Genomic DNA, 14,050 nt, shown 5'->3' with positions numbered 1-14,050 from the left:
CCAGAACAATTCTTGAGTGGTCACCATATAAATCTTTTGTATTTGTTGCAAACAAACCAAACAATTATAACCAGGTGAATATAAACTAAAACCATTACAATTGACTAAACACCAGATATAACATAAACACAAATGCAAACAATTATAATTATAATAATTGGAAATACAACAAAACCATTACCATTACAATAATTGGGTACATTGACAAACAAAATGAGGCCCAAGTTTGTTGCGACAATAGCCATCAAACAATAAAAGTCACTGAGGTTAGGACCTTTTTAAGCACACACAACAAATAAGATTTTGTAGGAGTACCACAGTTGTTATGCAAGGTTAAGCTGATTTGGACTTAAACTAACATTCAGTTGCTAAAATGTTGTAGAAGTCCCTATTTTTAACAGTTGTTCTCAGAGGTTTCTGGGGACCTGAAAGATGGGGCCATACAATTATGGGCCAAGGTCTTACAGGTTATGGGGGCCCAAGAACTACCCTTCAGGGCTTGGGGAAGTAGAAGCAGAGTGCATAGAGGAAAGTGTGGAATTAATAATAATACAAGCAAATGTAACTAACAATACAAATGTATTCATAACAAAAATTAACAACAAAATGACTATTAGAGAACCTAACAAAAAATAACCCTGATGCACTGGGGACCAAAGTGTTTTAGACACAAGGGGTGATTGATAAGTTGGATGGAGATGGGGGAAGTAGAGAGAGGAAAAGACATTTGCCCTGTCTAGTGTAGTATCCCCTCTCTCTCTGGACCCAGTGCTAACACAGGACACCACCAGAGACAGACAGAACATGCAACACAGAACACTGAACACAGACTTTGTCATGACACTAGAACCATGGTATTTTATAACTCTTCAGCTGGTACCAGCTCTCCTGATGTTCTGGTTCAGAGCCTGAAAGATAGAAGCTTGGAAACAAATTAGCACAGTGCTTTCACCCTGGCAGAACCTGCTTGGTCTCTGCCACAATGTGTTTGGTACTTGGGGCTGCACAAATGCTAATTAAGTGGTGCATTTCTTGTGAGTGTAAATCCTCCCTTTCTCTCAGTAAAAGGGCGTTAACACTCCATCTAGAAAAAAATTGTCTGTTTTAAAATCTAGAGCCATTTTGCCATGGCCTGGAGATCTGAGGCAGAAGCATTGTTAACTGTTTCAATGGCATTTTGGCCCTGGGAGGAGGAATTTACCCAAATATCCCCCTTCCCAATCTCCAGAGGGGTCCCAAAGGTCTGCCCCCTTCTGGGGTCTTAAATGTTTCTTCTCCTGATGTTACTGCTGCTGTAAGATTTGAGAGTGCTGTTTTAACTCTCTGTACCCAACCTGTTTTCCAGTTTCTCTATCTGTTGCTTGCCTGGGCCCGATCCTGCTTTTTCCAATAAACAGTTCCTTTCCCTGGGCACAAGCCTTGTTCCACTACAAATTTAGCAGGGAGGGTGGGCTTTCCAACTAGCCCCCACCCTTCCTGGTCCTGTTCCTTAAACATTTTCTTCAAAATTGTGAAATTACCACAATATTACTTACCAAAACAAAATAAAAACAAACAAACATAAACCACACTACACTGCCCAAACTCCTATATCCTTCAGAGTTTGGTTTAACAGAACAAGATCTGCATCTTATATTTCTAACCCACTCTGGGCCAGAGGGAGAGACGCTAAGCTTCCCTCTGTATTACTCGGTCTGCTACCACCAAGGGTTCATACACCAATTATACAAATCCTTCCCCGGATTAGATCCTTCCCCGGATCAGAGTGAGAAACACTAAGTTTTCCTCTTTAGCTCAGTCTTGCTACGGCTGAGGGTGTATGTACCTCTATAACACAATTTAAACCTAAACTCCTATATCCTTCAGAGTTTGGTTAATTAACTGAAAGTTTACGCTCTTTTTCCTCTAGTGCCAGGCTTGCTAAAGCTGGCGGTGTGCACACCAGTTTGATAATAACTGTGGATTCTATGCTTGCTCCCCCTTTTGCATTCTCCACCAAAATGTTGTACTTAAAGTACTGCACAGGATCTTTTCAGGGGGAATAAGACAAAACGCCACATTTATTAGTAATACATGTATTCATTAACCCTGTATTATATGCATATAATATATTACACTTACACTCACACACACACACAAACACACTCCGTCTTGTTGTTACCAATTAGTTGCTCCCCTTAACTTCACTGGCCAGGTGAGTTAGATGGGGGAGGGGGTGGAGCCGGGCTTCTGCCGATCCGGATCGATGCTCCCATGTTGACAAGACGAGACCCGGGGTCCTCTGCAAGACACCTCACTTTTATAGCAGCTTTTCTCTTATGCAAATTTATACCAGATTCAAACTCTGTATCTGTGTCCATTGGTCCTTTGTGCTGCTTTCTTTTGAGTGTTGTCCCAATGCTGCAAAGAGGGTGTTTCCAAAAGAAGGTGCTTGCTTCTAACCCCCGAGGCAATCGGTATGTCTGCTTGTCTTTAATGAACCCACTTGACACGTTTTATTGTCCTTGGGTCTGGCTCCCAGCCCCTCTCCAACAGTTGAGGCTGTCTGGAGGTGCTGCCTTCCATGCCTTGCTCATCCACACCTCATTCATTCAACAGGGCAATTGATTAAGAGTGGGGGGCGGAGAGCTCTTGTTCTACTGCTAGCAAAAGGAAATTTTCTTCTATCTTATTCTATCCTTAGGGGCTATAATATTATACCAAGGGCAATGCAAAGTTTCTAAATGAGGCTTTGATACAAAGTCCCATGAAAACAGAGGTCACACATGGGTAGATCCACCACAAGGTTATATGAAGAGGCACAATGTAAAGTCATATGAAAATTATCAGAGATTGATCTACAAGGATTGGACTGAACAGCTGGGCTGACCCCTCTACAGCTTGAGAGCCCACCCCCCACCTCACTCTCAGACCCAGCCAGAGCTCTCTTTAGCTCACATCAGGCAAACAGAGGCTGTTGCTAGATCCAGGGCTGCCGAGTAACTCCTCTTGCAGGAGCACTGGGAGCCCTGCTGCCCTCACTCAGCCCCAGCTGGGAGTTTACTCTGCACAGATGACGATTTCGTCCACTCTCCGTCCCCCGTCCGGCCCCCCCCAAATAGCCGCATCCCCTGTATGGGGAGGAGGAAGGGGGACAAGATGGACCAGCATGCAGTGCACTGACACGGGGGCTGGGGAGCCTGCGTGTTCTGCCCCAGCACCCCAGAAAGTTTCAAGCAGAAGCAGAGAGAGGAAGGCCCAGGTGCTACCTGGGAATGGAGCGTGTAGGCCCCTATTGCAGCCCAGGATACCTGGGTTCCCAGCCCAGCGCTACCATGGACACATCCACTGCCCCAGTTTTCTCCCCTTGGAAGTTTTCTCCCTGGCCTGGGGGTCGGACGCACCTGCTAAACTCCATCAGGATTTTCCTCCAAGGACCTGTGAACATCCGAGGTAAAGGACACAGCCTGAGGCCTGCTGGAGGCAACCTGTGACCTGTGTCTGCAGCGCCTAACAGACCCTCCCCTCCCTTACCAAGGGTCTCAAATCGTGCTCCGTCCCTTCACTAGAGCAGCCTCACCCCCAACAGCCTGGCACGGAGATCAGCGACTCGTGCGGGACCCGCGGGAAGCAGAGGGAGACCAGCCTCCAGCTTATTATTAAAGAGACTTTTATTCATTTCACACAATTTAAAAACAAGCGTTTCACTGAACACAGGCATGAAGAGAGCTCACCTCCCACCCCCAGCTGCTGGGCAGGCAGCCCCCAGGCCAGGCTTCTCTCCCCCGTGCCCTAGCAGCTGAGGGGCCAGGAACAGCATTCCCCAGAGACACCCCTGGATGCCCAGTGGGTCCTGGGCCAAGCAGCCTCCTGCAGCAACGGGGACAAGCCCCTAACCTGGCTCCACCTGGCAGCTGCTTCCCCACTCAGCAGCAACGGGGACTCCCTGCCCAGCCAGCCACACTCAGCAGCAACGGGGACTCCCTGCCCAGCCAGCCACACTCAGGATCTGCTTTTAAACCTGCTCCCAGGTGCTCAGATGCTGCCCTAAGTCAGTAAACCCGCCCCCCGCCAGGGAGCGCTGCAGTCCCAGGGGAGCTGGGTCAGTCAGTGATCGCGCAGCCCACAGCACGGGCGCCCCGCGTTGCCCCGCTCGGCTCTGGCGTGTGAGGGAGGCCCCTTTATCCTCCTGCACAGCATTTCCCGAGGGGGGAGGGATGCGCCAGGCATGCGGCAGAGCTGGGCAAGTGGACATTGCCGAAAGGAAATTCCTGCCAGAGTTCTGAATTTTAAGAAGGGGCCGTTTCTGGAGCCCTTTGGAGCCGTCCTTTCGGTGCAGCAGCTTCATGCCTGCACCCTGAAATTTCAGCCTGAACCACTGGCATTTCTAGGGCACGGCAGCCAGTACCCTGCAGCCCGGGCTGCCGCATGCACGGTTGTGAGACTGCATCTTCCCCGGGAGCATCGCCGCGGCGTCGCTCAGAGCCGGGTCAGGAACGTCAGGTTAACACTGTCAGGGATGCGGAGCTCATCCAGCTGCATGGGAGAGCAGGAGAAGGGCAGGTGCACAGGGAACAGGTGAGCCGTGTCCACCAGCAGCTGACGGGGGCCGGCTGGAGTTCGGTCCGCCAGTCGGTTCTGTGCGGGGAGAAAATCCAGTCTGCAGCAATTCTCACTCACACTGCCCCCCACCCCCTCCTTACCCACACCCGGCCACCTCAGCCCCAAGTCTCCAGCAGCCGCTAAAGCAACTCTGCCCGGCTGCCTGCCAGCACAAAGAATAAAGCTTCCCCTGCCCCACAGCCAAAGGGAGAACAGGAGTGGGGCACAGAGCCCCCCCCCCAGGCAACTGAGTCCGGGGTGGGGGGGGGGGGGGGAAGAAGAGCTCACTCACCTCGACACTGCTTATGAAGCTGGGGCGGACGCGCTCCTCCAGCCCGGCGGCGGGGGTGTAGGCCCGCAGGATCTTCATGATCTGCAAGGAGGAAACGCAGAGGTGACAGGGCTGGACGGTGGCCAGTGGAGCGGGCGCTAGAGCCAGGCTGAGAATTCAGTCTGTCCAAGGGCCCTTCCAGCCCTGCCCATGGCCTCAAGCCAACCCAGCTCCAGGGCCCTTCCAAGCCCACCAAGGTAGGGAGTCCCGAGCAAAGACGACAGGGCCCATCTGGTCCCCAGGCCAGGACCAGCAGGAAACGGAGTCCTAGGGGAGCAGAGAAGAGACCCCAGGCAAGCTCCTGGCTGGTGGAGCCTGGGGGCCCTCCTGTGGGCTCCAGAGTGAGCAGGAGCCCTGGGCACTAGCCGGGAGCCCTCGGGGCTGACTCAGGGGCCACATCCCGGTACCAGCTCCCAGAGCCACTGGCCTTGGCAGCCCGAGTGCTTTGCCTTCATGGGGTGGGTGGTCCCCTCAAGCCTGAGTTACCCAAACAAACGCTGCCTCCCCCATCACCCCTCCCTCCTTTGGGGAGCCTCGATCCCTTCCAGGGTGGCAGAGACCAGACCCAGGGCCCATCACCCCCGAGCTCCTGGAGCAGCCAGTTACCTGCGGAGTGGACAGCGCCGTGCACAGGCAGCAGATGGCCTCGGCATCTTCCTCTGTCGTCTTCTTCACCTGCAGCAGCTGGGCGGCCTGGATGAGGGGCCGCAGGACCTCCATGGCTCCGCTCTGCTGGAGGCCCTTGGCCCGCAGCCACTCCTCCAGTTGGCTCACATTGTACCTGGAACAGAGCCACACCGAGACGCTCCAGCCATAGGCCCAGTCCCTTAGGAGCAGCTGCCCAGGGGAGGCCTTCCCAGCTGCAGAGAGGCTCCCCCATGCCAGCCCGGATGTCAGTCAGCGCGTAGCGGGGTGGCTCTTGGCGGCCGCAGCTCTATGAATGCATCCAGCGTGGCTGTCCCCCTCGAGTGCCAGGACCGGGGACGGAAGCTATGACAGCTCATGTCTTCCTTCGCTCAGCCCCGATCCACACATCAAGGGTTCGGGCCCCATCCTGGGCTCCGCACTGCCCAGGACGAGGCTCCCTGTTGCCCACGCAATGGAGCGGGTGGCCCCAGTTTGACCATCATCTTCCCTTCCCCTCAGCTGGGCCCAGTTCTCCCCCTGCCCCAGACTAGTCAGCCAGGATGCAGCCCCCCCGACACTTGCAGGCCCACGGCCAGCCGGGACGTCCTTACGCCAGGCACAGCTTGGCTTGGCCCAGCAGGAGAACTGCCAATAGCAGCACAGGGCCATGAAGAGCTGAGCCACCCCACTCCCAACCAGCTAGGTGGGAGGAAGGATGGCCCAGTGGGTAGGACACTAGTCTGGGACTCTGGTGTCCTGGGTTCAAGTCCTGCCTAAGGTCTCTGGCAGAGCAAGCTTCCCTGGGACTCAATTCCCGGGGGTGATTACCGCCACCGCTAGGGTGTCAGGAGGATACATGCAGTCAGATTGAGGTGCCCCACCAGTGATGGGGAGCAGAGCTGGACAGTAGCTGGGCCTGATGGCACCATAGGAGCCTGGCAATTCTAGCTTTTCCTCTCCCTCTACAGATGCTACCAACACCTTGGCCAGGTGGGATAAGCCCTATGCCCGCGAGGGCGTCAGCCAGAGCTCAGGAGGGTCTGGAGGATGTGCCTAGGCCATGCAGGCCGAGCCCAGGTTAGGAGGTACAAAACCCCGGGCAGCGGCTGTAGCCTGGATGGAGAGTCCAGGAGGTGGCAGGTTTGGCTCTAGGCCCAGCCCGGGGTCTCCCTTCCCCAGGCCAAGACCAGCCTGACTGGGGAGCATCCAAGCCCCACTGGAGGGGGGAGGGGGACGGACTGACCTGAGCTGGACTCCCTGACTCCAGGAACAGGCGTCTCTCCTGAGGAGCAGGTAGTTGAGGGCCACGCCGCTGACGGTGAAGAGGAGCTGCCGGAAGGCCTGGCCCACGACCACGGGCTCCAGCTGGTGCCTCTCCAGCGCCTCGTGGAAGGAGCTGAGTTGCTGGAGGAGTGAGTCCAGCGTGTAGGCGGGAGCCGCCGGCTGCTTGCGGTAACCGGGGGGCCTGGCCGACAAGCCCTGGATGGTCTCGCTCTCCAGCATGGCGGCCACTAGCAGGGCGGAGGGAGAGAGCCTGAGCTCAGCCTGGCCAGTGGCGCTGAAATCCCAGTGCCCTTCCCTCCGGGAGCAAAGGGCCCTGTCTGCTGCGGCTGGCTCTGCGCTCGGTGCCCACGGGGGCTGGGTACGTCCTGGGCACTGATTTCTGGGCAGCACCCTGTGCATGCCCTGTGACCCCACTGCTCACCTGCTGCTGCGGGCAGGCGCTGCACCTCCAGCCAGGCTCCTGCCATCTGGTGAGTCACCTGCCCCTCCTGCCAGGGCAGCTTGCCCCCTCGCTCGCTGCCATTCGGAACGGACCCAGACTAGCCCCGAGTGCCACACTCCCAGGGTGCAGTCGCTCAGCCAGGCGGCTCACGTGGGTGGCAGCGCAGGGACCTTCCTGTTCCCTTGCCCCCAGCCCAGCTCATGCCATGAATCTCCTCACTCCCCCCACCGGGGGGTAAGTGGCAGGTCACTGCCCCAGCCACCCTCAATCCTAGAGGGTCACTTGGCAGGTAACGAGGTCCCTCTGAGTCTGTACTGAGGGGCACAGGGGCCACTTGCTCTCAAGATGCCAGGTCTTCCCAGCCCACAGTGGCCCCTTTATGCCAGGCCTAGCCACGGCCTCCCCGCCTCGAGCACCGAGCCAGAAGCCAACTCTCTTGCTGCCCTCACCCCTCGAGTGCAGCTCGTCACACCAAGCTCGCTCCCGGGAGGCCCAGCCGGTACCTACCAATCATGGGCTTCAGTTGTTTCTGGGCCACGCGGATCAGCTGCTGGTAGATCTGGATGGCCAGGTCCCCCAGGCTCTGGCAGTGGCTGGCGAGGTCGAAGTTCCTCAGGCAGTGCTGGTTCTGCTTGGGGGTGTTGGCCAGCCGGTAGCTCTGCAGAGCGCAAATGGCCGGGCTCTAGGACCACGTGGACCGAGAGGTGCTGGAGCACGGCAGAGCCACTCCCCGGGCTCTAGAGAGCTGTGGGATAGCCATGCATAGGGACCCACCCCAGCAACCCCTCCAGAGTCCTTCCCACCCACGGATCTCAGCAAACCTGACAGGTCAATGACTAAAGATCAACTCCGTCCCCACCGCCATAAGCTCTGCTGCCCCCCTCCCCGAGGCAGGCGGAGTAAAGCACCCAGCAGTACCCAGTATCCCCACGGTACAGGTGGGACTGGCCCAAGGTCAGCCAAGCATCCTATTCTAGTGCTCAGAGCACCCCGAGGATGCTGGTCTCAGGGGCTTCCATGGAGGGGATCTGGCTGGGTTCTCCTCAGCCCTTTGGGGGTAGATGGTTTGCTGGTAGGAAGAGACCCCTCCCCAGGCCAGCAGCTACTGCCCAGTTTGAGGCCAGAGGGTCTGGGTTGTGGTTCACCATAGAATCGTAGGCATGTCAGGGACCTCGAGAGGTCAGACTCCAGGCCCCTGCGCTGGGGCAGGACCAAGCAAACCTAGGCCATTGCTGACAGGTGTTCGTCCAGCCTGTTAAAAACCTCCAGGGACGGGGATCCCACCACCTCCCTCCAGAGTGTCGCTACCCTGAGAGTTCGAAAGATTTTCCTAATATCTAATCTAGACCTCCCTTGCTGCAAATTAAGCCCATCACTCCTTGTCCACTGAAGGCAGGACATGGCGAATTGATCACAGTCTTCTTTGTAACGGTCCTCAACGCATTTGAAGGCTAATTATCAGGTTCCCATCCCCCAGCTCCTCAAGACTAAACAAGCCCAGTTTTCAGCTTCTCTCCAAGGTCAGGTTGTCTAAACCTTTTCTGATTCTCAGTGCTCACCTCTGGACTCTAATTTATCCACACCTTCCCTGAAGCGTGGCACCCAGAACCAGACCCAGGGGCCTCTGCCTCACCGCTTAGTCCCCCCATTTGACTTTTCCTACCTCCAGGCAGCTCTTTGGAGAACTGGTGTAAAATCAGCAAGATGAAATTCAAGACGTGCAATTTGCCGCACAGGATGGCAGGCAAAGAGCTAGTACGCGCAGGGCGGTGCAAGCCAGAGGCATCCCAGCGGAGCACCAAGACCATGGCCCGGCCAGATCCTGCCTGAGGCCGAGGGCTGGAGCGACCGACCCCAAGGGAGAGAAACTGAAGCAAACCACCACTGAGCAAACAGTGAGCCAAGCCAGCGCCACGGCCTGACTCAACGCCACCTTGGTCTCAGAAGAAACTAGTGGGGAACCTACTAAAGGCAAACATCCCCGCCCAGGGTGCCAGCCCCATGCCCGCTGCTTCCCGGCCGTGATCTGTTCTGCAGCCCCCAGCCGGGGGTTCAGGGCCGCTGGTGCTGCCGAGGGAGGAGCTGTAGTGCTGGAGCAGGCCCCGGGCCCTCACCTGGTCCCCGCCGTACTGTCTCAGGCAGTTGATGAGGCAGCAGGTGTTGGCGAGCCAGAGCGCCACCACGTCGAAGTCCTCGCTGTGCTTCTGCGAGCGGGAGACACAAAGCGTTGTGGAGGAGGAGCATGAGGAGATTGTGCCAGGCAGCTGTGCTAGAGGGTGTGGGCACACCAGCAACCCCCCGCCCCCAAATCAGTGCGGGGGCCAGAACAGGGAGCCACTCAGCAGACGCAAAGGGCTGTGTTCAGCCCCGCCGAGCCCAGCCCCGCCGAGCCCCTCCTTTTGTGCCCCTGGCCGCCTCGGGAGGCCTGGATTTTACAGTTGCTCCCCGACAGCCCAACCAGTGTCTGGGGTCCCCAGTCATCACTGGGCCTGCTCCAGAGAGACCCTGGTCACAGCCGGCAGCCGTGGCCCCACTCACAGAGCACATGGCTGGAGGCCTCCTGCAGCGCTGGCTCAGGTGTGCAGGGCCGTGGTAGTACTCCTGCCAGCTCTGCACCCCCGCAGCAGGGGATCTGAGCCTCACGTGCCCCGAATCCATCCTCGGGGCATCCCCAAGAGGCAAGGCCCTGCTGGGGGAGAGGATGCCTTGATCCCATCTGGGATCCTCTAGCCACACCACGACAACAGAGCCAAGGGGCGGCTGAGCAGAGGGACCCCACAGCCACTCTTGCTATCAATTACAGACTCAACTCGGCTGTACAAGCAAAGGGGTCCCTTCCAACTCAGCCAGGCCCCAGCCTCTCCTCCCTGCTGCCCCCCAGCAGAGCCCCAACTCCCTCCTGGAAAGGGAGAGCAGGGGTGGGGCCTCATTAACCCAGGTGCTGTGGGGATTCACGGTCACGAGCTCAGAAGTGCATTGGCACTGGAGAGCTCTTCCTGACTCAGGCCGTTTTACAGGTGGGGAAACTAAGGCCCCGAGGGGCAGTGACCTGCCCGAGGTGACCAGGCGGGTGCAGAACAGCGGAGATAGAACCCAGGCGTCCTGGCTCGGTTCCCTGATTTTGCTTCTCTGTTCTGCCCACGGCTCGAGGGGACCGGGGTGCACGGTGCTCGGCAATGCCCGCAGCGCACGACTTTAACATGGCGCTGGGCGAACGGGAGAAGGGCTGGACAGACAGGAGTACAGACAGGCTAGGACGAGCCCGAGATCCAGCACCGCTGGGCCCGGCCAGCGGCTGGGAAGTAGCTTCCCAAGTGACGACGTCACGTTTCTAGCCAGGCTCCAGGTGAGCTGAGTCAATTGGCCCTGGATTCAGAGCCCTCGCTGCTCAGCCAGGCACTGGAGAAAGGCTAGGACTCCTGGGTTCCTCGGGGCCCATTCTCCCACCAAACCTGGAGAGTGGCTAGTTCTCCTCTCCCTCCCGGCCAAGTTAGCGTAGCAGCTTGGGGCTGGAGGAACTTGAACTGGGCCAGCACCAGCTATCTCCATCTCCCGGCGCCATGGGGCCCCAGCTATCGGGGGGGGGGGGGGGGGGCGGGATGTACCCTATGGGCGGCTGCCGATCAGGGAGCTGCGTCTGCTGAGAGGCAGTAAGAGCCCTGATGCAACCAGTGCTGGGGAGGAGCAGTCACTGCCCCAGACCGGCAAAGTCACTGCCAGAGACAAATGCAGCTGCAGGAAGAGGTAGTGCCACACATGGCCTGGCCAGCGCGAGCTTGTGCTTTCTGCAGGGCCCAGCGCTCCAGTATTCGTGTTTGCTCCCTTCTCCTTTTGGGCCCAGGCCCAGCTCACAGGAGACTGACACTGCAGCAAGAGCCGGACGCTGCTCTTCTCCCCAGCCACTGGGGCTAGACACTCCTCGGCAGGGCTCTCACTGGGAGCGAGGGGGCTCTTCCCCCACATGCCCTGCTGGGGCAGCAAGACCTCCCTCACCCCGCTCCCCCACGTCTCCTCCAATCACTGCCCCCCAGACACCCCCGGCCTCTCCCTCTGCATGGGGGGGCCCCAGTGGGGGAGGAAACAGCAGCCCAGCCCTCCCTGCTAGCAGCCCCAAGCCCACACCCAGCGAGTGGAGCGGAGCAGTGGGGGACCCTCCGTGACTGAGGCTGTCTCTGGCCAGAGGCAGGAAACCAGCAGCGTCAGGCTCCCGCTGGCTGACCCCAGGGAGCTGACCTGCTCGCCTGCGCCTCCCCATCAGGGCACCCATCTGCCATGCTGACCCAGCCTCTAACCTTGGCCCCAGGGCCCCAAGCGGTCCTCAACAGGCACCCTCGTGAGGGTGGCGTCACAGATCCCTGACCCCTCCCCCAGGTCACACAAGGACATGTCTGGGGTCCGCAGGGGGCATTTCTGGACAGCTCAGGCACAAGAGGGAACAATGGGGGTGGGGCACGCACCAGTGGTAGGGAGCCAGCATCTGAGGGCAGCCCCTCAGCAAGCCAGCCATTAAGTACAGAGGGACCATGATCCCCCCGCCCAGCCTGCCCCCCGCCGTACCTTCACCACCCGCTTGATGCCACTGACGGCGGCGGTGAAGAGCGAGTGGATCCGGTGCTCGTCGTGGCTGGCGTCCGCATGCCGGAAGCACATGAACAGGACGTAGGCCGGCAGCCCGGGGACGGCACCGGGGCTGTGCTGCGGTTTGAAATCTGCAGGGCGAGAAGGGGACGAGTGAGTCCGGGATGGCTTGTTCCCTCAACAGCAGGAGTCTGAGGTCCGAGCCACAAGTCACAGGCTGGGGCCTGCCCCACCGGAGTGGCCATCCTCAGTAGAGGAGGCAAGGCCTACAGAACAGAGGGGTCGTAGCAAGCAACAGGTCGGACAAGACAGGGCCTGCATTCAGTGCCCCAATTTCAAGCCCCCTCTCCGCCCCTGAAGGAACGAAGCTCCTGCTAACTTCAGCAATGTGTCCTCTGACCCCGAACTGGGCCCATCACCTTCCGGACAGAGCCCGGATCCCAAGGCTCAGTCGCCCCTTTCATTACAGCCAAGCAGCTTGCGCTCAGGCCAGCCCCCAGAGGGGCAGCAGGACCATCACCCCTCCCTGTCGTTAGCATCTCTCCAGGCACAGCCCCCTCTGCTCTTCCCTCCCCATGCTGGGGCTTCATCTCTGCCCCACCCTGCCCAATCCTCTGCCCCCCAGCCTTCAGCACAGCCACGCTACCCGCCCCCATCGAATGATCCGACATCTGGCCCAGCCAGGTGCTGTCCTGCTCCAGCCCCCTTCCCCTCCTCGCCAGCTTGGGTTCGCCCTTAGCAGGCTCCTGCTTGTGTCCTGCAGGTCTGTTATTTACACAGCGTTTGGGGAGGAGGCCTCCGGCTGCTGACAGATACCCTCCGGCCGAAGAGCCGGCCACGCCGCAGGGTGCGGGCTGTGCTGCTCTGAGCCAGGAGCCCCCGGTTTGGGGGTGGCTGGCAGGACATAGATCCGCAATGCACAAGTCACCAGCCCCAATGGAGCCTTCGCCCCATATCCCAGCTGCTGCGTCAGGAGAGCCAGGGGCACGTCAGCACCCCCAGGGCAGCTGCTCTCCCCCATCCCTGGGGGAAGGTGCCTGGAATCTGTCCCGGGGCTGTGTTTCATGGCGAGGACATCAGGGCTCAGCTGGGGGCTGTCTCATGGCAGCCGGATGGAAATTAATATGCACACACACCCCTGCCCCACGGCTGCATTTCTGGGCTCTCCCACTTGGGCACGTGCAGGGGCAGATTTGATTTAATCCCTTTGCCCACTCACAAGAGCTCAGTCATTGCTCATAATGACAGAGCCACCACTGGCCAGGCCCAGCACTAACCAGGGTGGGGCTGGAGACTTCCCATCCACCCCAAATAAACGGAACCCAAACGAGCAGGCAGAAAACCCCCATCCCCTTTCAAAGTCAGAGCTGTCTGTTAGTCACTCCTTCCCTGCCTGCTCCCATGTAGGGTTCCTGCCCCCGTTAAAGGGGGCAACTCGACCTCATGTGCCTTCCCGACCAGACAGCAAACCAAGCACCGCGCACACACGGCCATTCTGCAGCCCACAGCACAATCCGAACTGGCACATTCGCCCCCCCCAGTCTTGGCCAGACCCCCCAGGTGTTCTGCCAGTGTACCTGCATTACCCTGCAGGTTTCAAAGGGATACAATGTTCTTCACTCCCTGTGTGGCACTGATGTGCTCTACCCCAGAACTGGCTGCTTTTCCGGGGGGCACAAAGCAAAAAAGGGGAGGCTGGGATGAATGGGACGAGGTGTGCGGGGTGCTCGGGTGGAAAGGGGAGCTGCAGTGGAGGGCGATGTAGCAGAGGAGCTTAGTGAAGTTCTGCACGGGCCATGGGGAACATCCCATTCCCAGATGCTCCTCATGAGATGTCAGCATGATTAGAAAGGTGTGCGCAATGTGAAAGCTCTGGAGCAACTTGGGAAGCCCAATATCCCTAAAGCACCTGCCCACGAATCCTTCCCCGGGAGGGGCTCAAAAAGGGGAAGTTTACCCCTATTTTCCATCGAGCGATTTCGCACCTCGCCGTTTTCCCAGCTCCAGAGCCATTTTCTCCCTCTCCTAGCACAGATTCTATTCGGGCACCTCCCTCCCCAGCGGTCATCCCGCCAAGCAATCCACACTTCATCCTTCTTCACATCTGTCCCAGCCTGCTGCGCTGTGAGCGCTTTCCCACGAGCCTGTCTGCATGCTGTGTTCCCGCTGCGACAGCGAGACTGGCACCACATGGCTGCGGGCGCGCA

General features: G+C 58.4%; 1 protein-coding gene across 1 annotated transcript in view; it reads right to left on the bottom strand.

The window, feature by feature from the left end:
* Positions 1–3,632: 3,632 nt before the first annotated feature.
* LOC117869006 (unconventional myosin-Vb-like) overlaps positions 3,633–14,050 on the bottom strand; it is a 51,111-nt gene continuing 40,693 nt past the window's right edge. The window contains exons 31-37 of the mRNA XM_034755458.1: positions 11,823–11,974; positions 9,380–9,469; positions 7,773–7,923; positions 6,783–7,050; positions 5,519–5,693; positions 4,874–4,954; positions 3,633–4,617 (exon numbers count right to left, since the gene is read on the bottom strand). Of these exons, the coding sequence (XP_034611349.1) occupies positions 4,459–4,617; positions 4,874–4,954; positions 5,519–5,693; positions 6,783–7,050; positions 7,773–7,923; positions 9,380–9,469; positions 11,823–11,974 (1,076 nt within the window). The 3' untranslated portion in view covers positions 3,633–4,458. The remainder of the gene's footprint in view (positions 4,618–4,873; positions 4,955–5,518; positions 5,694–6,782; positions 7,051–7,772; positions 7,924–9,379; positions 9,470–11,822; positions 11,975–14,050) is intronic.

Source organism: Trachemys scripta, chromosome 22 (assembly GCF_013100865.1).
Source record: "Trachemys scripta elegans isolate TJP31775 chromosome 22, CAS_Tse_1.0, whole genome shotgun sequence".
In the NCBI taxonomy this organism is placed as follows: Eukaryota; Metazoa; Chordata; order Testudines; family Emydidae; genus Trachemys; species Trachemys scripta.
Note: the sequence above shows the minus strand (reverse complement) of the source record. Positions and strands in the feature narration are given on the sequence as shown.